The sequence below is a fragment of the Maniola jurtina genome, chromosome 3 (genome assembly GCF_905333055.1).
Source record: "Maniola jurtina chromosome 3, ilManJurt1.1, whole genome shotgun sequence".
In the NCBI taxonomy this organism is placed as follows: Eukaryota; Metazoa; Arthropoda; class Insecta; order Lepidoptera; family Nymphalidae; genus Maniola; species Maniola jurtina.
Genome location: NC_060031.1, coordinates 9,055,467 through 9,078,897, shown reverse-complemented (window position 1 = coordinate 9,078,897; position 23,431 = coordinate 9,055,467). Strand labels below are relative to the sequence as shown.

The window sequence follows — 23,431 nt, the reverse complement described above, 5'->3', positions numbered from 1 at the left end:
TCAAAATTAATTTTCTATGTTACTATGACGGACTACGTATCCATACTAATATTATAAATACGAAAGTGTATCTCAGTCTGTCTGTTAGCTTTTCACGGCCCAGTAGTTTAACCGATTTTGATGAAATTTGGTACAGAGTTAGTTTACACCCTAAGAGTGGGCATAGGCTACTTTTATCCCGAAAAAATCAAAGAGTTCCCATGGGATTCTTATAAACCCACCCGTTGTACCGATTTGTATGTACAGAGATAGCTTACGTTCTGGAAATTGACAACTTTTTACTTCAGAAAATTAAAGATTACTCACGGGATTTTTAAAAACCTAAATCCACGCTGACGATTATATATTCAGTAAAAACAAAAGTAAAATGAAACACTTTTCAAATAATTTAAATCAATTTATTACGTATTATTACAATTATCGTAGACATATTTTATATACTTGCAATGTTATTTTTTGAGACGCAAAGTTTCTGGCAGCATTGAATATTAATTATTTACAATCTTCTGTAAAATATACATACAGATGTTTTAATTATGTACCTTTAAATTGGCCATTTCTCAGAAAATAAGTAAATACGTTCTGGTGCTTCTGGGATCTTGCTCTATTATGAAATAGAAAGCTCTTTAAACGTTAATTCTGTGTCAACAAAATTATTACAGCTCTCGAAGTGGTTTTCGTTTTTGTATAACCTGAAATTAAATGAATTTATTTATGTCTTGCTGTTACTAGTTAAAAATGCAAAATTCCTTACGATGATAATAAAATTTAAGAAAACATCAGTAAAACATGAGAAATTATTTAAACTCACTTGTACCTCAATCCTGAAAAATAATTGTTGGTCCCTTTTTGTTTAACTATTGTCAAATAAAGAAAAGTGTAATATTACTACATATTTATTAGTAGATAGGTACCTACATACAATTTGAAAGTGCTTAGTGCTTACTGGTTGATGGTATCACATCACACTATCACACTAATATTATAAAGGCGAAAGTTTGTATGTGTGTGTGTGTGTGTGTGTATGTTTGTTACTCCTTCACGCAAAAACTACTGGACGGATTTGGCTGAAATTCGGAATGGAGATAGATAATATCCTGGATTAGAACATAGGCTACTTTTTATCCCGGAAAACCAGAGTTCCCACGGGATTTCGAAAAACCTAAATCCACGCGGATGAAGTCGCGGGCGTCAGCTAGTATAAGATATCCTTCAAATATAGTTGGTATTGCATCTGATTTCAATTTATTTATTTTTAAACCAGAAATATGTATAACAAGACTCTTCGAAATGTTTGGAGCATAGACGAGAATATTCCTTTGGCTCCCAGTTTTTTCGTTTTATGGCCCTGATCCACGCAGTTCTAAATTCAGGACATTTTGGAAATCTACAAAAGTATGCAAATGTTATTAAAACGATAAAAGACAAATTTGATTTAATCGATAAAGTGTGTACACATCACAAAAAATGAAGCCTAAAATAATGCATAAATTAATATTAGATTACGCTATAAAACGTGGTTTTTGTCAGTATTACACGAGATAATTAAACTTATAACATGTAAATCTTTAATTTTCAGCGATTTTCGGAATAAAAATCGTGGTTGGTATCGATGAAATAGTTATTAAAGACTTACCTATGAAAAGGCAATTCAGGAACTTGGACGCCTCCTTTCTTATATCTGGAGGCACAAAACACAGCGTCACACATTTGGTTTTTTGATTTTATTTTTATTTTAACCCAGACATCGATGAACCCAGATTTATGTGATATTTAAAATTTTATAAAAACACTAAATCAAATCCCAATGTTTTGTCTCCAAATGCTGACAACTACTGTCACCAGTTACACATACAGTGCGTTGTTGCCAGACTTATATGAGCTATCGCTTTTACCCGAACGGAGGTTCCCTGAAATAGACCGAGATAACAATACCTAGTTGACACATGGATGTACAAGAGCGGCAACAACCTATGAGGGTCTCTAGTCTTACAATAGCTTTATGGTAAAATCCTACAGAAACTAGTTACTTCTTCTTTTTCTAACAGAAACTAAGGTAAAACCAAAATCGGTAATGGAAACACTAGCTGACAGGCATACATGACAGTTGACAGTGACGGCAAGTGCATTAGGGTCATAGTCATAGACAAACGTCAAATTGGTCAACTAAACCAATCCACAATTTATTGAGATTTATATTTATATATATAAACTAAATATTAAATTGTATGTTAGTCCTCAAGATTATATAAATTATGCCGAAAAACAAAGGAAAAGGTGGTAAAAACAGGAGGAGGGGAAAGAATGAAAACGAAACAGAAAAACGTGAGTTAGTATTTAAAGAAGACGGACAGGAGTACGCCCAAGTCACAAAGATGCTCGGTAATGGCCGCTTGGAGGCCATGTGCTTCGATGGCATAAAACGACTATGCCACATCAGAGGGAAATTAAGAAAAAAAGTGTGGATAAATCAAGGAGATATCATACTTATTGGCTTACGAGATTACCAAGACGCCAAAGCTGACGTCATCTTAAAGTATACCCCCGACGAGGCCAGGAATCTGAAGACGTACGGAGAATTCCCAGAAACAGTACGCATCAACGAGACAGTGGTGTACTCTGTCGATGGGCTGGACGAAGATATCGAGTTTGGAGACGAGGTTAGCTCAGAAGATGAAGCAGATGCTGTTGATGCTATCTAAGTAATTTTTTTGTTTCACATCTAAGTAAGTCTATGTAAATTTATTTTCTGTTTTAAATATAAATAAAGTGTCATTGTAATTTTGATAATTTGTTCTCAAGATTACATGTAGCCATACTTACCCTAAATAATTAACTAAATTATTTAGATACTCAGTATTGTCTTTAAATTGGAAGAAGTTAACAATGATCCCACTTTATTTAAAAAAATAGCAAACCTATGTTTACAATAATATAATAGCAAAATTAAAAGTGCAACATTCCTTGAACTCTTCAATCCATGTTAAGTAAATATAAAATTGTAAGGAATGTATATAATTAAATAATTTTAAATGCAAAACTATTCTTATTTATTTAAAATCCACTTATTATTTAAGAACTAGCTGACTTGTCATAAGTTCAAGTAGTTCAAGTATGCAATTGTAATACCTGTATGCGAAATTTCTATAATTTGATTTTTGATCCACTGTTAGCCAACATTGTTTACCTGATTAATTTAACCTAATAAATACTAATTTTAATTTTTGTACATGTTCAATTACTTCTATAGTCTGCGATAGGTAGACATGGTAAAACCCCCGTGCGGGATAGTGAGGGTGTGCAGGGCATCCCCCCTGCCTCATACCTGGATTGCCATCTCGACCTGTCGGGTACTGTAGGTACTGAACTGATTCTCATGGAACTTTGCATAGTTTAGTTAGTCACCAAGGAAACACAATGAAATGTTAACTCCAGGTTCCAACTCCTTAATCAGATGCAGTCTTTTAACTGCCCTTTCTAAATGGTGCGGATAGAGAATCAGTTTATGAATAGATCTTGTGGCTATGAAGGATAACTAATGCTGCAGTGGCACGGTCCACCTAAACAGTGAGGATAGGTCTTCTCACAGAAGGGTGAGGCCATAGTGCACCACACTGATCCTGTGCAGATTAGCTGACTTCACCCACGTTTAACAAAAGTATCAAGAACAACTCGCAGAAATACAGGGTCCCTCATTATGTTTCAGTGTACAGTATAATAAAACAAGACAATGTTTGAAAAATTGCAGTAATTATTTTTTAGGGTTCCTATAAGTAGTTTTTGTTGTCTGTCTATCTTGCCTGCCTGGCTGTCAAGAAAACCTAAAGGGACCTGTTGACCTAGAATCATAAAGTTTGGCAGGTGGGTAGGTCTTATAGCACAAGTAAAGGAATAAATCTTAAAACCGTGAATTTGTGGTTACATCACAAAAAAAACCGGCCAAGTGCGAGTCAGACTCGCGCACCAAGTGTTCCGTACTCTGGTATTTTTTCGTCATTTTGCATGATAAATCAAAAACTATAATGATTAATAATAAATAAAAATCTGTTTTAGAATGTACAGGTGAAGCCCTTTCATATGATACCCCACTTCGTATAGTTATCTAACTGAAAATTAAAATTTTAATTATTTTTTTCTGTGATGTAACCACAAATTCACGGTTTTAGGATTTATTCCTTTACTTGTGCTATAAGACCTACCGACCTGCCAAATTTCATGAGTCTAGGTCAACGTTAAGTACCCTATAGGTTTTCTTGACAGACACGACGGACGAACAGACAGACAACAAAGTGATGCTTTATGGGTTCCGTTTTTCCTTTTGAGGTACGGAACCCTAAAAATACCGGAAATGTCAAATGTATGTATGTAATCAAATGTACAATGTCGGACTTCGTCTGCGATGGCGTTTGCTGGCGCGCGTGCTGTGCTTGTTTGGAGTGTTTTTTTTTGTTAAGAGTGGCTGGTTTTTGTGTTAGTTGGTGTTTTTTGGTGGTGGAACTGACTGGGAAGCGCTCTAAAGGGGCGCCGCGCGTATGTCGGCGGGCGCCGGCGCAGACGGAGTCCATACTTGTATAAATTCAATAACTTGAAAATATTACAAACTTGACATTGGCTAATCAGAGTAAAGCCAGATTTAAAGAAAAAAAAAAATGTACAATGTCGGAAAAATACCGGAGTACGGAACTTTACGTGCGCAAGTCTGACTCGCACTTGGCCAGTTTTTTAAAGATAATACATACAGTACCTACATAAATGAAAAAATATTTTACGAAAATGTTATCTATTATAACAGAGTTATCCCAAAGAGTCGGGTAACTTTGTCGTAGTATTTATGTGTGATTTAAAAAATCTGCAACCACAGACCACAGAGTAAGGATGATATAATATTATTATTTATTAAAGGAGATTCAAGGAAAGCCGTCTAGACAAAGCAATAGTGCGAAGCTGGTAAGTACTATTATAATTTTATTTTCTGTACAAGTACCGTTTCAGAGGTATTTATACCTAAATACCGTAAAGTACCGTGAATGATTTTAGAAGGTTGCCAACCTGTCACCGCTCCGCCATATTGAATTCTGTTGTGCTTCGGTGGAAAACATTGTGAGCACGTGGATTATTGGAAATTAATTTATTGAGTGAAATTTATAAGTACATAATTAAGATCAGTTAGGTATTTGGTCTTCTAACCTGTTTAGTTTTCTTAATTAGGAAGTGACCCTATTCTACATTGGATATTAAAGTAAGTACTAAAGTCAGGAATGTATAGCCGGTAACAATTCCACATTTAGACCATTTGGTTGGTTCCACAATAGTTTGTCGATATGATTTTGTCTAGTTTTTACTCTTTAATTAATTAAATACCATCTAATCTAATATTATGTTTAATTAGCATATTAATTATAGTTTTGACATATATAAAATTGCGTAACCTTTCATTTTATAATTTGGTACAAATGCTTACGTGTTGTCCGCGAAGGTTTCCACTCTGCTCGTGACCCTCGTCGGACATCGCAATACGTTTTAATCTTAAAAATTTAGAAGCACATGATTCAAACATTGGAAGCATGGCTGAGAAAGTAATGTATACGTGTCTTATAATTATTGTCGCCTAATCATCGATTGGGCTACTTTTACATTTACTTATATACATGCTTTTTGAACAATTTCCGTATGGCATGGCATTGACCGGTTTAAAAATGTGCCACATAAATTGTAATGTGCGTATACTTTATTAACTTCTAAATTATTAAGTTTTTATAATATTAAGATTATGTAGACTCTTATTAATTACTTATCTATTGAGTTTTTATATTATAACATAATATAGTGATAGATAGTGTAACATTTTTGTCCACAATCTTCTGTTTCATTGCTCTTATCAGTCAGAATGAGAGCATAAATAAATAAAAACATTGAAAATATTAGTCTGTTATATTATCATTATTGATTCTGTTTTTATCAAGCCTATGTTTCTAATATTATTCTAGGTATGACAATAGGACTAATTAAACATTTGTATTATTTTTAAACTTATAATAGTAAAATGTTTTCCTTTTGTTGTAGTTTATTGTTAAAAGTGGCTCATCACAATGGCACCTTGTCGTCAGTTGCTTATGTGGTCAGTTCCATCAATAGCAGTATTACTGGGTATTTTTTGGTTCAAGAAAAAACGGGAGTACGCAAAATCTGACCCAGGTGGAAGAGAAAAGATAAAAAGTTTAAAAGAAGAGCTCGCAGAAGCGTTAAGTGCTGAAGCGGAGTTGATTCAAGCCTCACCTTTGGGCAAAATTGAGCGCTCCATAATTAAATCTGCACCGATAGACATAATCCCTAAAGGTAGTGGTTCCCAGAGATCCTCTCTTGAAATGACTGATGAGGAAATTGATTTGGAGATTGAGAACATTAAAAGAAAAAAATCACTTGAAAAAGAGAAGAAAATGTCTGTGACTGCAGAGAGTAAGATAGAAGATTTGTGCAGTCAGATTAACTCTGCCATTGTTACGGCTTCTGAGGCAACTGGGTGTATGTCTTTCAAATCTCAACTGAGTTGCAACAAATATGATGACAACATTAGCTTTCAGAATACAGATGAGGAAATAAATGTAAATGAAAATATGATATTAGCTGATTCTGAGGCAATGGCTTTACATGTGGATAGTACTAAATGTGATATGGTGTCTGAAGACATCGGGACTGAACAGAACATTGCAACTGATAATAAAGAACCAAACATTGAGAATAATATAACCGAGGAATCTGACAATATGGGGCCCAGTGAGAGTGGCAACCGGTTTTCAGCTTCACAGAATAGAACTATTTCAGAAAGAGACTCTGCAAACCACAGTCCGGTGGATCCCATGTTAGCTAGCCCTTCAACATGTCATTTTTCAGATAATCACAGTGAAGTAAGTTTCATATTACAATTTGTAAAGTGTCAATTTCCAGTCATTTATATTAGTTAACTTCTAAGTTTTTTAACCAAAGTCTTAATAAAGTAAATAATCCCCTAGATTTGGTAATAATATTTTCTATTGGAGCTTCAATTTGTATGAAACGATTGAAATAAAAAACTTATTTTATCTTTGTTTTAGGGTTCCAGTGATAGTGGTAAAGGATGTTCAGAAGCAGCCAGTCCACCGCCTGCAAATATAAATATGAGAATACACCAATTTGTAATACCACAGGCTCTGGTTGGTCTATTAATAGGAAAATATGGCTCATTTGTAACTAAAATTAAAGCACAAACTGGAGCAACGGTTTATGTCAGAAGACATCCAGACTTAGCCAAGCAAAAAATCTGTGCAGTTGAAGGTATGTAATTTCTTAATAATTTTCTCAGATAAAATTATCTTTCTCAGGGTGTTGCTGTGTCTTGTTCTATGTTATTCTTTTCATATGCACAACAGTAAGTGCATATAATGTATATATAAAGCAGCACACAACTTTGATTAAGCAGTTGTACTATTAAAAGTGTATTGAGGTAATTATACAATTGATAAATTTTTAATGAAAGTAATCATCTTTGCATCAGCTCCCTGACGCTAAGCAGCTTGACAACCTCCCTGGCATAGTAATTAGTGCTCTGCTCTTATTAGTAGGAGGTCCCGGGTTCGATTCTCAGCAGGGGGTTGGAATTTTATAATGTCTAAATCTCTGATCTGGTCTGGTCAGAGGCTTCGGCCGTGGCTAGTTACCACCCTATCGGCAAAGCCAAGCGATTGGTTTAGTAAAAAGTGCCATACAACTTCCAGGTTAGATATCTTAGACTGCATCATCACTTACCACCAGGTGAGATTGCAGTCAAGGGTTAGCTTGTAACAGAATAAATAAAAAAAGCAGTCTGAAACACAGTGTAAAGTTAATTTTTTTCCATACTAGGTACTCAAGGTGAAATTGAAGCAGCTTTAGAGATGATAAATGAAAAATTCCCAGAAAAGAGATTCCCAAACTTCTCCACACAAGAAATTAGTGCAGAATTATATCAAAGACTGACACCTTTAGTACCAGAGTTCCTTCAAGTAAGTAAATTTAAAATTTCATTAAATTTATTCCTCCTGTTTATCTTACATGTTTTTGCAGTCGGGTTTTTGCTTGTTTTATTTCTATGTATTTAGTGGAGCATCAAACATATTTTTAATATACATATTTTTAATACATAATAATATATAGCCTATGCTATTCCTGGATAAAATAGCTTTAAAGAAATACCACTTTTGAATATTTTTTTATGATGTTACCAGAAATTCACGGTTTTCGGATTTTTTCCTTTCCTAGTGCTACAAAACATTGCTACTTGCCTTTCGTAATTCTAAGTCAATGGGAATTACCCTACATGTTTTGATTCCCTTGACGAGTTTTGACAGTTGACAGACAGACAGACAATGAAGGACTCCTTTTTCTCTGGAGATATGGAACCCTAAAAATCTGAATTAATTCAAAAATGACATACTAAAATAAATGTACTGTAAGCATGAACGGACGAACGTTGTGATTTAATGTCAAATCACGATGTTCACTCGTTTCATTTGTAACATACCTAACCTAACCTAACGTGAAAATTCAAGTGATTTGTTGTCTTGTGTTGAGCCGTGAGCGCTTGTTCAATGATCAACACGCGGATGTACTATTTTTGTACTAGGTTCTAAGTTTGATACTGTCGAGCTCGCGAGGTAACTGTGCACAGTTGGTTTCACATAAAAAGATCTCTGAGGTAGAACTTGCGCAGTGAGTGATTTATCGATCTATTCGGTGGTACGAAAAGAGGGTGACGACGGTGGGAGTGTCTGTGTTGCCGCGCACTGGCTTGTTACTCGTTAGTCAATCTTTTGTTTCGCGGGTAGAGCAGAGTAAACATATACCACTGTCACCCTTTATATTTGACACGAAGTATATGTATGCTCAAGTCCTTCCCATCCTCACCTATGGTGCTGAAACGTGGACACTGACAAATGGCCTTGTTCACAAATTCAAAGTTGCTCATCGGGCTATGGAGAGGGCTATGTTAGGAATTTCCCTAAGGGACAAGATCCGAAATGAGGAGATCCACAGGAGAAGTGGCAGTGGACAGGCCATGCCTGTCGTAGGGGCGATAGCCGTTGGAGCTGGAAAGTCCTTGAGTGGAGACCGCGTTTAAGCAAGCGTAGTGTGAGACGTCCTCCAGCACAATGTACCGACGAAATAAAGCGGCTGGCGGGAAGTGGCTGGATGAGGAAGGCTGAGGACCGGGTGTGGTGGCGCTCTATAGGGAAAGCCCTTGTCCAACAGTGGACGTCCATATGCTGGCTTGTTTTGTATTAGTACAGAATACTGAATAAGTATCTTTCTGGTACAGAAGGCTTACCCCGCAAAGATGTTTAAATAAAGGGCAACTCTAGATACGATGTATTAAAATGCAATTTAGCTTGCATAGCACTGTAATTTAAAGTTCAACAAACACCTCTTTTTCTATCGCGTAAACTCTTATACTCTTATAAGATCGGACTGGAACGGGAGACGCGGCCGCCGCTCGCGCTCCTTAGCTATATATCTCAGGTCACGTCACCAAGTGAGCTCAACTTGGTACTACTGGTTACTGGTAGTTAGAGGCACTCATGAAAGTCAGCGAACATTGTATGCTCAAACTATCAGTTGCAGCTGGTGGAGTCGGTGAATAACGACACAATCATGACGTGCCTGGTGAGCGCGGGCCACTTCTTCCTGCAGCAGCCGCTGCACCCCACCTTCCCCTCGCTGCACGCGCTGCACCGCCTCATGGCCGCCACGTACCAGCAGCCGGACGTGCCGGCGCTGCCCCGCCCGGTGAAAGGTGAGTGGCGACCTTTACCTTCACACTTGCACACTGCAACCAACTGGTTTGTACTACTTGCTCAATGTACCAGTATGTCTGTAAGCGCTTATAACTTGTTATAATTAGTTTTCAAGGTAATTTTACTTGCAAGAAATTTCTTCGATATTGGCGTTGAATGCAATTCTCAAATAGTAAACTCAAGTAAGTTTTTACTGAAGTGTTGTAGATACGGGCGAACATAATTTAATTATTTCTTCTCTAAAGACGTGTACGTTTTTACCATTCGTATTTTTTTATAAACCAGGCCTAAATATGTTGTCATCTTATATGATTCAAGTGCAGATATTCCGAATGATTAATGTAGTCGTCCTTATCGACGATGTTTAACCTTAATAATATACTTTAAAAGGATAAAATGTCAGTGTCTTACACTCAGCATAATTATTAATTTTGTATGGCAACTTAATATTTTATAATTTTCTCAAAATAATAAATGAGGAATAAGTCATTATTCCACCACCCACCATAGTATGATATAAGAATGAAAACTTTTATGAATCAACAACCCTGAAATGAGTTGCAAAAAAAAGTTAGTTCAATCAAGGATGTCTTCTTAAGTTATAGTTACCCTTTTTTTCAATATCGTCACTCATCTGATAACCACACGGAATCATAAAATGTAGTATAGCCTTTCCACGCTTAACAGGGCTCTCTCCGTCACTCGCTTCATACAATCGTAGTTCCAATTTCATTTGAATATTAAGTAACCAAAGTACATGAAATTTTGCAGACATATTCTAGAAACTATTTATATAGAATAGCGATTAAATAAAATAATATGTATCGCACAGGAGCACGCGATAGGTTGATCAGTCGCTTGTTTCTCGCAATACGCCGACCCTGCGTCCAAAGACACTGGGGCGTTACAACGGCTACCGATTGACGCAAATTGAAATACTTATAAATTTTATTTAAAAATTTTAATTAAAAAACTGTAAAGTGTAAACCCTCAGTAAATAAAGGCTTTATTTATACATATTTTAAACGTTTTTTACTTTGTTTAGAGGGTTCCATCTGCGCGGCGCCCACCGAGAACAACTGGTACCGGGCGCAGGTGATATCCACGTCGGAGGAGAGCGACACGTCGGTGGTGAAGCTGGTCGACTTCGGCGGCTACCTCACCGTTGACAACGACCAGCTCAAGCAGATCCGCTCCGACTTCATGACCCTGCCCTTCCAGGCGACGGAAGCGCTGCTAGCATTCGTCAAACCAGCCAAAAACGGTAAGCTTTTACATGTATATAAAGTGTTAAATAGTTTGCAATCTACATAGTGCTGTACTGAGTTGCACTATTCAAAATTTTCTAATTCCTGTTTTTCTTGAAAAGTAGAGTTTACCTTTCAAGTGACAATTGACAGAGAGAGGCCATTGACTTTCCTATCTGAGTTTGAATCAAAGATATGGACTATCCAAGTACACTAGATAAGTGTGCCATACCAAATGACGGTTATTTTTGCTCAGATTCAAAGCATCCCACTGAGTGTACCAAGAAGGAAAATTTTATTTTAATTTTATTTGAATAATAAAATAAAAATAAATTTTTTATTTTATTTTTTGACATACATTCAAAAAAATAATATTTACATAAAAAAGATATTTGAAACGAAAACATTAACAGCTGGCTAGTACAGAAGACTCAAAATTGATACTTTGTGTCAAATGCTCCTCATATTAACACAAAGTTGGCATATCTCGTCACTCACATTTAGTTCCCTAGTATGATCATATGACTCACTGCTGCCAACAGTGTCAAAATGGCTATAATTGGTTCGAAGCAGGCCGGCAATAGCAAGTCCAGCGTTTTTGTACTCATAATAATACTAGTACATACATTATGGATGAATTTGGAATGTGTGTGTGCAGAGGCGGACTGGAGCGGCGAGGCGCTGCGCATCATGGCGGGGCTGACGGCGGGGCAGCTGCTGCACGCGCAGGTGGCCGGCTACGACGAGGAGGGGCTGCCGCTCGTACACCTTTACCTCACACTCAGCCCTCAGGTATTGAATGTTCCGCCTGACGAGTTCCTCAAACGAGACTAGCCATATATGCAGGAGATAACAGTGTATGCACTCATTATTTCCATGCAATCAATCTGCCACGACCGTAGGTCCGACGCGCAAGGCGAGTATTACGTGCTTTCCGAGCCATGATGGGGATAGGCTGGCGTCTCCCCACACACCCGCGCAGCCCCCGCGCTAATCCGGTGCGGGATAGCGCGGGTGACGTGAGCCTTATTTTGTAGTTTTACAGATTTTTCTAACCCGCAATGTATAGCGTACAAAACTCGGGTCAATACCCCATCCATCACCTACTTACACGGTATTGACCCCGAGTGTCCTATATACGTAACCACCTCGCCAACAAACTGGCCCACCAATTTGGCGAGCTACAAAATGTAAAAGCCACGTAAAATTATTTCGAATAAAATAAAAAAAAAACGTTCGTTGACCTCTAGCGTCAGTCAGATGTATAATTTGAAATATATTGTGAACTTTTAAAAAAATACAGTTTTTTTTTTTTTTTAAAAATTAGATATCGATATTCTATGCCTTACTGAGCATTGGCTCAATAGTTATCAATTAATTGTCAATCTTGGAAATTATTCATTGTCAAGTGCGTTCACAAGAAAGAAGGCTATTCGCGGAGGATCTATGATAATAACCCGCAACAACATTAATTACAAGGAACGAAAAGACATTCTTAATCTTTCGGTTGAACGCACTATTGAGCTGTCCTGTGTTGAGCTGGAGCGATATATTATAGTTTGCGCATACCGACCTCCTTCGGGTGACTTTTCTCTGTTTGAGGACGTCATGGAGGAGGCACTGAGGCGGATATGTAGGTCATCAAAAAAAATATTGATTTGTGGAGACTTTAATATTGATATTTTACTTCACACCTCCTTTACAGACAGATTACTTAACTTATTTAAAAGTTTTAATTTAGAAAACATTTTTGTTGAGCCCACACGTGTAACTGCAACTTCAGCTACTTGTATTGATAACATTTTTGGTGATTGTAAAATTGTTAAAAAATCCATTATCACCACTCTTAGATCCGACCACTGTGGACAAATGATATCTGTTCCCAGCTCTCAACAAAATATAACAAAAGTTATAAAGTATAGGCCAGTCACCACCAAAAAAGTAAGGCAATTCAAACTCAATATTTTATCTACTTTACCTACAATTGACCTTACACAGGGTGGTCCGGATGAACTCTATAAAGCTTTTTTTAGCTGTATAAACTCCCAATTTAATTGTATTTTTAAAGTCATAGAAAAAAGATTGTTTAAAAATCTTAAATTTAGTGAGTGGGCTACTGCTGGCATTTATAAAAGTAGGAACAAGCTGTTTGACTTGTATGCAGAAAAGCAATATAATTATACTCCAACATTTGTTCAGTATGTAAGAAATTATTCAAAATTATTTAGAAATGTTTGCATACAAGCTAAGTCAATTCACATAAAACAGAAAATTATTAATTCTGATAATAAAATCAAAGCAGCTTGGGATATCATCACAGATGAAACTGGGAAACGTAAAGTGGAAAATAATAAATTGGAACTTAAAATTAACAACCATATTACTGACTCCGACTTAGAAATAGCAAACGTATTTGAGGACTTTTTTCGAAACATTCCAGTTACCACTACCAGTTCCCTTAACTCGTCGCCAACGGAAGCCTACACTCTTCTAAGGAGCAATGTTTCTGAGTGCAGTGTATTATTTAAATTTGAACACGTTACCCCATATGATATTGTTAAAGTATTCAAATCGCTACAGTACAAAAAAACCGGAGACCTATGGGGAATTTCAGTAAAAGTAATCAGCAATATTATTGATATTGTTGCTCCATATCTTGCTCTAATCTTTAATGAGTCCGTAGATTCAGGATCCTTTCCAGATCTTATGAAATACAGTAAATTAATTCCTCTTTTTAAATCGGGTATTAAAACTGACCCAAATAATTACAGGCCAATTTCAATTTTACCGACTTTTAGCAAGATATTTGAAAAAATTATGCTCAACCAACTGCTCCAGCACTTGAATAAATTACTTCATTCGGAGCAGTATGGTTTTACTAAAGGTCGATCAACAATCGATGCGGGCGCAATGCTTTTAAAGCATATATTCGATGCATGGGAGAACTCACAGAATGCTATTGGAATTTTCTGTGATTTGTCTAAAGCATTCGATTGCGTTTCGCATGAGACTCTCTTGGCTAAATTGAACCACTATGGAATCAAAGACTCTGCGCTTAGTCTCATTGCGTCCTACCTCAGTGATCGTATACAAACTGTATGTGTAAATGATGTGAAGTCATCCGGATCAGCCTCACTAATGGGTGTTCCACAAGGCTCTATCTTAGGTCCCTTCATGTTTTTGGTATATATAAACGATTTACCATATTTCGTCCAAAATGATTGCGATATTGTACTATTTGCTGATGATACGTCTTTGATTTTTAAAGTCGATAGAAATTATAATAATTTTGACGATGTAAATAGAACCATATCGCAGGTTACTCATTGGTTTACTGTTAATAATTTGCTTTTAAATGCAAAGAAAACTAAGTGTGTCGAATTCGCATTGCCCAATACTAAGACGGCAAATGATTTTAATTTAATGGTAAATAATGATATGTTGAAAGTAGAAGAAACTACCGTGTTCCTAGGGATAACTTTAGATGCAAAGCTTCAATGGAACGCCCATATATCAACACTTGCTGGTAAACTCAGCTCTGCTGCTTACGCTGTTAGAAAGATTCGACAGATAACTGATGTGGAAACTGCAAAAATTGTATATTTTGCCTATTTTCACAGTATTATGTCTTACGGAATCTTACTATGGGGTAAAGCGGCAGATATTGGAAAAATTTTCGTATTACAAAAAAGGGCAATACGCGCAATCTATAATTTAAAACCGCGCGATTCCCTACGAGAGAAATTTAAGGAAATAGGTATTCTTACAGTAGCTTCTCAATATATTTACGCTAATATAATTTTTGTACGACAAAACATTCATAGTTACAAAAAAATCGGTGATTTCCACGACCGGCAAACTAGAAACCGTAATAGGCTCGCATATCCTACGCTCCGCCTCAGGAAAGTGGGAAAATCGTTTGTGGGAATGAGTGTAATATTTTATAATAAAATTCCACAATCAATTTTAGACTTGCCTTTACACAAGTTTAAAAAATCTATTAAAAGTATGCTCCTGGAAAAAACTTATTATACAATCGAAGATTATGTAAATGACAAAAAAGCTTGGATTTGATTCGCTCCAGCAATATACGGCGCTGCAATTACTTGTATACAGTATGGCATATTATTGTAAATTGTACATTTGAAAAGAGCAACCGCCGAGTTTCTTGCTGGTTCTTCTCGGTAGGAACAGCATTCCGAACCAGTGGTAGATTATTTTGACGATTCAAAAGCACTTGTAAAAGTTTAATTGAATAAAAATAATTTGAATTTGAATTTGAATTTGAAAATAGGTACCTTATCAGTTAACATCAGTACCGTCGTCTGTCTTTGTTTTGGCTAGCGTTCTGGTTACACCTTGTATGTCAAGCTCCATAGCAGAAAAATAGCCACCATTTCTCACTCTCAACTTTCTGACAGACTATCTGATTTGTTTATTTTTATTTTCAGCAAGTGATATTCCTAAATAGAGAGCTAGTGGACCGCGGGCTGGCGGAGTGGGACGTGCCGCCCGACTCGTGAGCGCGCGCCCGCACCGTGAGCTTGCGCGCCTCAAACCTGCCGAAGTGAAGCGATCCCACAACACGAGGCGCGTGTCTCTTGCGTTCCTCAGATAAATCAGCACTCTGTGCTGATTAAATTTGTAAACGTTTTGATTGGTGACTTATTTTTTGGTTGTACCTATTAATAACGAAATTTAAAAACGCGATTGCGAATTTTATTCGTTGACTTGGTTACGTACCATTGCTGACTAAATGTAAAAAAATTACCAGTTCATATTTGTATGGACTCATACTTTAATAATATTTTATAATCCATACTAAAATTACAAATGCGAAGTGTGTCTGTCTGATAGCTTTTCACGGTCCATCTGTTAAACCGATTATGACGACATTTGGTACTCAGATAGCTTGCATCCCGGGAAAGGGCATGGACTACTTTTTATCCCGGAAAACGAGTTCCCACGGGATTTTCAAAAACCTAAATCCACACGAACGAAGTCGCGGGCTTCATCTAGTATGGTATATTAGGGACTTGATACAGCAAGCGCCCCGGGCGCGTGGACGCGACTCGAAAATAAAAAGTATGACTCAATGGAATAAAATGAGCGCACGGCGGGCGCTTGTCGTATGAATTCCCTACGACTAGACTGTAGATTGTATTCGCTTCGCGTCAGCGGCCACGGGTCGGATCTCACGACTGAGTTTTGGAAAGATCGGTGTATGTACTATGAGGAAATGTGCATCGATAAAATATAACAGATTCTTTTTGCAACGAAATCCGCACGCCCGGTCGCAATGACGCTTGGTCTTCTCGTGTCTAAGCAACCACAAATTACACATTTAAAATTCAATACGCTTACAAATGAACTATACTAACTGTAGTGAATTAATAGTAACGAAAAATATACCTATTATACTTTCTCGTAGTTGAACTAGTAGTTATAATTTGGCGCTTGTGTAAGTTTATCGTAATATTGCGTTTTTATTTAGAAACCCTTTTTGTAGTGATGTTAAGTGTTGGTCAGGATGCTCATTATAATACTACAATAACACAGCACTGCCGTCTGCATTTTACATAATTAATTTTTTACTTAACTTTTCTCTATTTCTCAGTTTTACGCAGTGCCAATAGCCATCGTAATAGAAACGAATTTTTCATAATAATTGTATTAGATTCTGGATTTCGCCTTTCGAATTGTGGCCTTTGAAATACACTTTTCTTCCCCTTGAACTTCCTATGTGTATAAATGAATTATTGTTAGTATAATAAATGGTATTGTACTACCTGCATTTTGCAAAAGAAGGTTGTAAATTTAACTGTGACAAATTGTATCCTGTGCATAAAATAATGTGTAATTATTGTTAAATATTTTGTAAAATATCAAAGTACAATTTAGTATTGTGTGATTGCTTTGAGTGGTGTTTAAATTAGATTTGGTATGAAAAAGATGATTGAAAGGTGTAACTGTTAAGTTTTCGAGAACACCACCAGTTTTGCCACCTCAACTGAATTTGTTTGGAGTAGGAACCTCAAACAAAATATGAGTTACATGGCAAATAGTAATTACAAATCGTGAACAAAGCTCTATGGATCTCTAAAAAAATTATTTGTTATTCATGGCTAGATGTTAATTTGAAAATACAAAAGTAGATAAATTATGCCTAATTCAAATAAAATCTTTATGGCATAAGACGGCAATCGGTCAACAAATGCGCCGTTACTAAAAATATTCTTCCTCAAAACTTCAACAAATTTTTTTCAGGAGGCATTACGATTTACAAATACTATGGTCATTATTCAAATATAATGTCGAATATTGACCATTATAAAACAAATACTGCTGATTGAGATTGAGTAAATGTTAAATTTTTATTGTTATAATGAGCATGTCGATATTCCTGACTTTAGAATAATAATGTACATAATAGAACGTTTAGGTAGTTACTAAAAAAACAATTGATATGTTTGTTTTCTAAAAATTCATTCAGTATTTTTAGTATGTTGGAAAAATTATTTTTGTTAGTAAATTGAATTTGTTTACGTAGGACGTACGTGCGTATTGCGTAGGACGTGGCAGGCTATAACTTAGACGATTTTAATTTTTATAGTTTTAAGATATATCGAGGGTGTCGACGATACGCTGCAAATTCGGATGTAATAATATTAAAATCCTAAGTTAAGGTTGTTTGTTCGCAGAGTTCACGCATTCAATTGGTGATACCAGAGTGTGAATTGATTTACTTTGTAGCTAGCTCTACGTTTGCATTTTGTTAACGTCCTTACTGTATATACTTAACTAATATATTTGTGGTTAAATCAATAAATTATCGTTTCAAAAATGTATTCGTTTTTTACTCCGAAATCCTACCACCATTTTACAGCCGCATACTGAAAACTGTAAAATCGTTAGAAAATCTTGAATATTCAGTAACTACCTACATGTTTTTGACGGTTGCTGTTGAAACTATGAAACACAAAAAACATCAAATGGAAGACCCCTTTTTTTATGTGCGGCGCTTACATGGGCAATTTTCGAAGCAATTGTTGCTCGGCAACTGGGTATTGCAGTAAATTGCTTCATATGGTCGTGACGTGATATTTGACTAAATTGCCTGGAATTGCGAATTTTCAATTTCCCTACTTTGGATTCCGATTACCCTTGCATATATGAATACCTGGCTATATTTGGATACCGATTTTACTGCGATATTAAAGGCGACTACGACTTGGACACAGATTCTACAGTACATTGAACACTTGGCTACGATTGTTTGGATATTGACACACTACTGCTCATGAAGACACGCAAAAAACAATGCCCTTTAGGGCACAGACAGAGACAGAACTTTTCTGCCTTTCGCGGAGAGCTATGCATTCAGAGACATCTATGATAATTTTATGGAACGTTCGCTGGAAAGTTAAAGTTCCTCATTGGATATGAGGTATGAGCAGGTATGACTTATGAGATGACAATAATAATATGACGTTATTCGACATCGGCAGGCGACGACGGCGAAAATCGGTTCATCAGTTTAAGAGCTACGATGCCACATACAGATACACACGTCAAACTTATAACACCCCTCTTTTTGGGTCGGGGGTTAAAAAATATGAATTCAGTTGCCTGTTCGTCACGTGTATCGCAATTGAAATCAAGTGTTTGTAGCGATGCTAGTATAAGTTCATTTGATGTTGATAGTGATGATTGATGAATCACATTTCACACTAATATTATTAAACTTTCACCCACAAACTACCGGACGAATTTGGCTGAAAAGAATGGAGATAGATTATAGCCTAGATTAACACATATACTACTTTTATCCTGGAAAATGAAAGAGTTCTTAAGGGTTTCTTACAAAACCTATATCCACGCGATCGAAGTCGCGGCCATCAGCTAGTAACAAATTACTTTAAAAAAAAAATAACATATTACTTTAAAAAAAGGTAGTAGGGGAAGTCCGGGAGAGTTGAACCGCTTTTTGCTTAAAGTGTCGTATTTTCTTATAAATGAGGCTTAGTGATTCAATTATAATTATAAACAGTAGCTTATTTATTTAGGATTACTTATGCATAATTACATTTTCGATATTATAATACTGAAATATTTTATAAATATTTGAATGAAAAATGGGATTTGGGTCAACTCTCCCCAACCGGAGGGACACTTGAACCGGAGTCTGGGGAGAGTTGAACATCGCATTTTAAAGGGGAAAATAAAAACATTTTGTAGCTTAAATTACAGATATATTAAATAAAACATCACAAAATGAAATTAAATTATAAATAAACATAGCTATTTCTTTTCTTATGAAGAAAAAACCGGCCAAGTGTGAGTCAGACTCGCGCACTCGGATATTTTTTCCAACATTTTGCACGATAAATCAAAAACTATTATACATAAAAATAAATAAAAATCTGTTTTAGGATGTGCAGGTAAAGCCCTTTCATATGATACCCCACTTGGCATAGTTATCTTATTTTGAAAATTGAAAGACATTTTAAATTTTTTTTTAAATGATGTAACCACAAATTCGCGGTTTTCAGATTTATTCCTGTACTTTTGCTAGAAGACCTACCTATAAGGGTTCCGTTTTTCCTTTTGAGGTACAGAACCCTAAAAAAAAGAAAATTTCAACATATTCTTTAACATTCCACAATCAACATAGTAGTTAATTATTTATTAAACATTTTGCCAACAAAGTTAAATGTATAACGTTTCTTTAATCAAATTTGTTGGTCTTTCTTAACCTTTTTATCAATATCTTGTGTAACTCCTACGCATATCTCATGGACATAATATCTTCGGCATAAACCACATAGACGCATGGTCATAATTTCTTCTGATTGGCAAACAAAACAATACCAACGATCATTCACGTCAGGAATTCTGCAAAATCACTATTACTGGAACAATCAGCGTAAGCAACATTTTTAAATACGTCTTCACACTCGGTTTCACTATCATCATTAACATTTTTATTTTTTTTAGCCTTTTCCAGTTTTCTTTCTCTGGGCTTTTTGTTTTGAACCTTGTTTAGTTTTCAAAGTTTTCTTTCTAAATTTATAAAATAAAACTTCAAATTTCCGCATACAAACACTGTAGACGGAGACATGAACCACTGGTCATATCTCCCGCACCCGCCATGGTTCAACTCTCCCGCGTATACTACTTTGACACTAAATTTTATTCACAGAAAAAACAATCAATCTTAGCGAAAAAATACTTAGCACATGTCAAACTACAATAATGAGGCAGTACAATAGTAATTACACACAATACGTAACTCTATAAACACGGCCGCAATCTCAAAAATACATAAATTAATAAAATTTACTCCGCCGTAACAAAAACACCTTTCCGAACCTGATAGCCAAACAAACCGGCCATTGTAAAAAATGGCGGCGTGCTGGTTATTGGCCTCCCACGCTTTACCAATGATCGTCTTGACGTGTCATTAGCGCGAAATTTAAGTTGAATTTTAAAAGGTGGTTCAACTCTCCCATCTGATCAAGTCTCCCGGACTTCCCCTACTTAATAATTTTACTCTCAATTTTTGCGTACCAAGAAATTAGCGATTATCTGGTATATGATGACACATCTCTAGGAAATTGCTATCTCGGTATTATGTTCAAGTTATTAATTTCTAGTGCTGTGGAAATCCAGACTATTATATTGTTATCTTTGTGATTACAATCACTCGTTCCTCACATGATTTACTATTAATAGCCAAACTAGCGAATTGCCTTTAAAATTCAAATTCATTGTCATTAGCAGTTTACATTAATTTAAAATTTAAATGTAGGTATTTTTTTTTTCAGTATATCAGGGGGCACGGCAGTGCCCCCGCCAAGACGAGTCAAACGGCGGCCGGGGCACTACGTACCTTTTTCTCGAAGTGTTTCACCGTATTTTCGACCCGTCATAACTTCGGTCTGGATGACGCTAGAAAGCTGAAATTTTCAGTATAAGGTGTCCTCAGCAAATTTACCAAATATACCAAGTATCAAATATCTAGCTTTTATGGTTACAGATATATTGATACCTAAAATACGCCGATTTCGTCCCTCACTGATGATCATCAAAACCTCTAAGGTACTTCCCGAAGTCCTAGAAGACTGAAATTTGGTATGTAGACTACAAATTGCATACAAACTACAGGAAAATTAAGAAATTGGAAATTTCCCCCCTCTACGCCTCTTGTGAGAAAAGCAAATCTGTAAATTCTGTCGCTAGAATGCTGATATTTTCAGGATAAGATGTCCTTGGCGGATATATTAAACGCATTGAGTATCGATTGTCTAGCTTTTATAGGTTCAGATTTATTGACAGTCAAAACTTCTAGTCTGTAATTCTAGGGTACTTCCCGAAGTCCTAGAAGACTGAAATTTGGTATGTGGACTAGAAATTGCATATAAACTACAAGAAAATTACGAAATTGGAAATTTCCCCCCTCTACGTCTCTTATGGGAAAAGCAAATCTGTAAATTCTGTCGCTAGAATGCTGATATTTTGAGGAAAGATGTCCTTGGCAGATTTATTAAACGCACTGAGTATCAATTGTCTAGCTTTTATAGTTTCAGATTTATTGACAGTCAAAACTTCTAGTCTTGTAATTCTAGGGTACTTCCCAAAGTCCTAAAAGACTGAAATTTGGTATGTAGACTAGAAATTGCATACAAACTACAGAAAAATTAAGAAATTGGAAATTTCCCCCTCTAAGCCCTCTGTATGGGGGAAGCAAATCTGTAAATTCTGTCGCTAGAATGCTGATATTTTCAGGATAAGACGTCCTTGGCAGATTTATTAAACTCGCTGAGTATCAGTTGTCTAGCTTTTATAGTTTCAGATTTATCGACATTCAAAACCTCTAGTCAAAAATTCTAGGCTACTTTCTGAAGTCCTAGAAGACTGAAATTTGGCATTAAGAAGGAATTTCAAGAATTATGAAGAACAGATAAATTAAGAAATCGGGTCCCCCTTCATCCCCTCGTATATGAGATGCATATCTGTAAAATCTGTTGCTCGAATACTAAAGTTTTCAGGATAAGATGTCCGTGGCAGATTTATCAAACGTACCAACTATCTGTGTTTCCTGAAGTCATAAAAGACTGAAATTTGGTATATCTGCTTCAAAATTGAGTTGCAAGATTCTACCCGAACAAACATAGTTACATACGAGTACATTGCAAGTTTAATAAAAGCTTTTAAAAAAAGAGGTAACGATAGAGAGTGGGCCATGAAAATGATGAACCTACAAGAAATAAATCAAAAAAAAATCTAAGGCACCTGTCAAAAAGAAATGAAATCCCACCAAAAACATTTCATGTAAAATGCTGCCAAGACTCACAAGTTCATAATGTTTTCACTGTTAAAAAGTTATGAGATCTCTAGTAGAGCCAAGCCTCTAGCTGAGCTTAGATTTGTGCTGGCCATGGGACCTATCCCAAGTCCAAAGTATATAGCTTTTAAATGCTCTTGACTATATCACATTTATAACAATAAATAACAAATAACTCTACTTACAAGCTCTGATTCTACAAACCCTAAATCTTGGTTAAAAAGTACGGCTTGGCCGTTTAATGTTCGTAAAACTATTACATGATATAACATATTTTAAGGCCATATAAGGAATAGTTTGTTCGACAATTACTAATTTGTATTGTACTTCGTGATGGTCGCAGAAGCTATTCCGGGCTTAAATATCATTTCAGATAAAAAATCCACGAACTGTAAACGGCCAAGCCGTACTTTTTTAACCAAGATGTAGGGTTTGTAGAATCAGAGCTTGTAAGTAGAGTTATTTGTTATTTATTGTTATAAATGTGATATAGTCAAGAGCATTTAAAAGCTATATACTTTGGACTTGGGATAGCTCCCATGGCCAGCACAAATCTAAGCTCAGCTAGGGGCTTGGCTCTACTAGAGATCTCATAACTTTTTAACAGTGAAAACATTATGAACTTGTGAGTCTTGGCAGCATTTTACATGAAATGTTTTTGGTGGGTAATCTATTACTATTCATTGTTGGTAAAGGTGTCATAAGAAAAAAACCGAACGTTTAATCAAATAACGTTTATTTCGTTCATATAAATTTAAAAATATTCTTATATTCCTATATTATATCCCAATCCACTTACATTACGATAGTAATATTGTCTTATTAACAATTCAAAATGTACACAAAATGAGGTCAGCTCTGTTGCACACAAAACTAAATAATTGTAACATTGTTCTAATCGTACTACCATCCTTTTCTACTATTATACTCTGGACTACTTTACATATTACATTAATGGCCGTACACTGAAACGGAGCTTAGTGCTAGCCTGCATTTACACATTCGCCAGATGCCATTGTGAAACCAGACAA

At 36.0% G+C, this 23,431-nt stretch overlaps 2 protein-coding genes across 5 annotated transcripts; both read left to right on the top strand.

Moving 5' to 3' along the window:
• The first annotated feature begins 2,133 nt into the window (after positions 1 to 2,133).
• On the top strand, positions 2,134 to 2,790 carry LOC123879873 (eukaryotic translation initiation factor 1A, X-chromosomal). The gene has a single exon (XM_045927760.1). It carries the CDS (start codon positions 2,256 to 2,258, stop codon positions 2,700 to 2,702), a length of 447 nt encoding a protein of 148 aa, XP_045783716.1. The 5' UTR covers positions 2,134 to 2,255; the 3' UTR covers positions 2,703 to 2,790.
• A 2,260-nt stretch (positions 2,791 to 5,050) lies between these two features.
• LOC123881158 (A-kinase anchor protein 1, mitochondrial) lies at positions 5,051 to 17,899 on the top strand. Of its 4 annotated transcripts, none has more exons than XM_045929775.1 (8): positions 5,051 to 5,239; positions 6,064 to 6,905; positions 7,092 to 7,311; positions 7,879 to 8,018; positions 9,634 to 9,805; positions 10,852 to 11,070; positions 11,712 to 11,845; positions 15,505 to 17,899. In XM_045929775.1, the coding sequence occupies exons 2-8, from the start codon at positions 6,090 to 6,092 to the stop codon at positions 15,574 to 15,576; spliced, it is 1,773 nt and encodes a 590-aa protein (XP_045785731.1). In that variant the 5' UTR covers positions 5,051 to 5,239; positions 6,064 to 6,089; the 3' UTR covers positions 15,577 to 17,899. The 4 variants fall into 4 exon arrangements, with proteins under 4 accessions (XP_045785731.1, XP_045785728.1, XP_045785729.1 ...); XM_045929772.1 differs by having other exon boundaries at positions 9,628 to 9,805; XM_045929773.1 differs by lacking the exon at positions 5,051 to 5,239 and adding an exon at positions 5,439 to 5,576 and having other exon boundaries at positions 9,628 to 9,805.
• Positions 17,900 to 23,431: the final 5,532 nt, after the last annotated feature.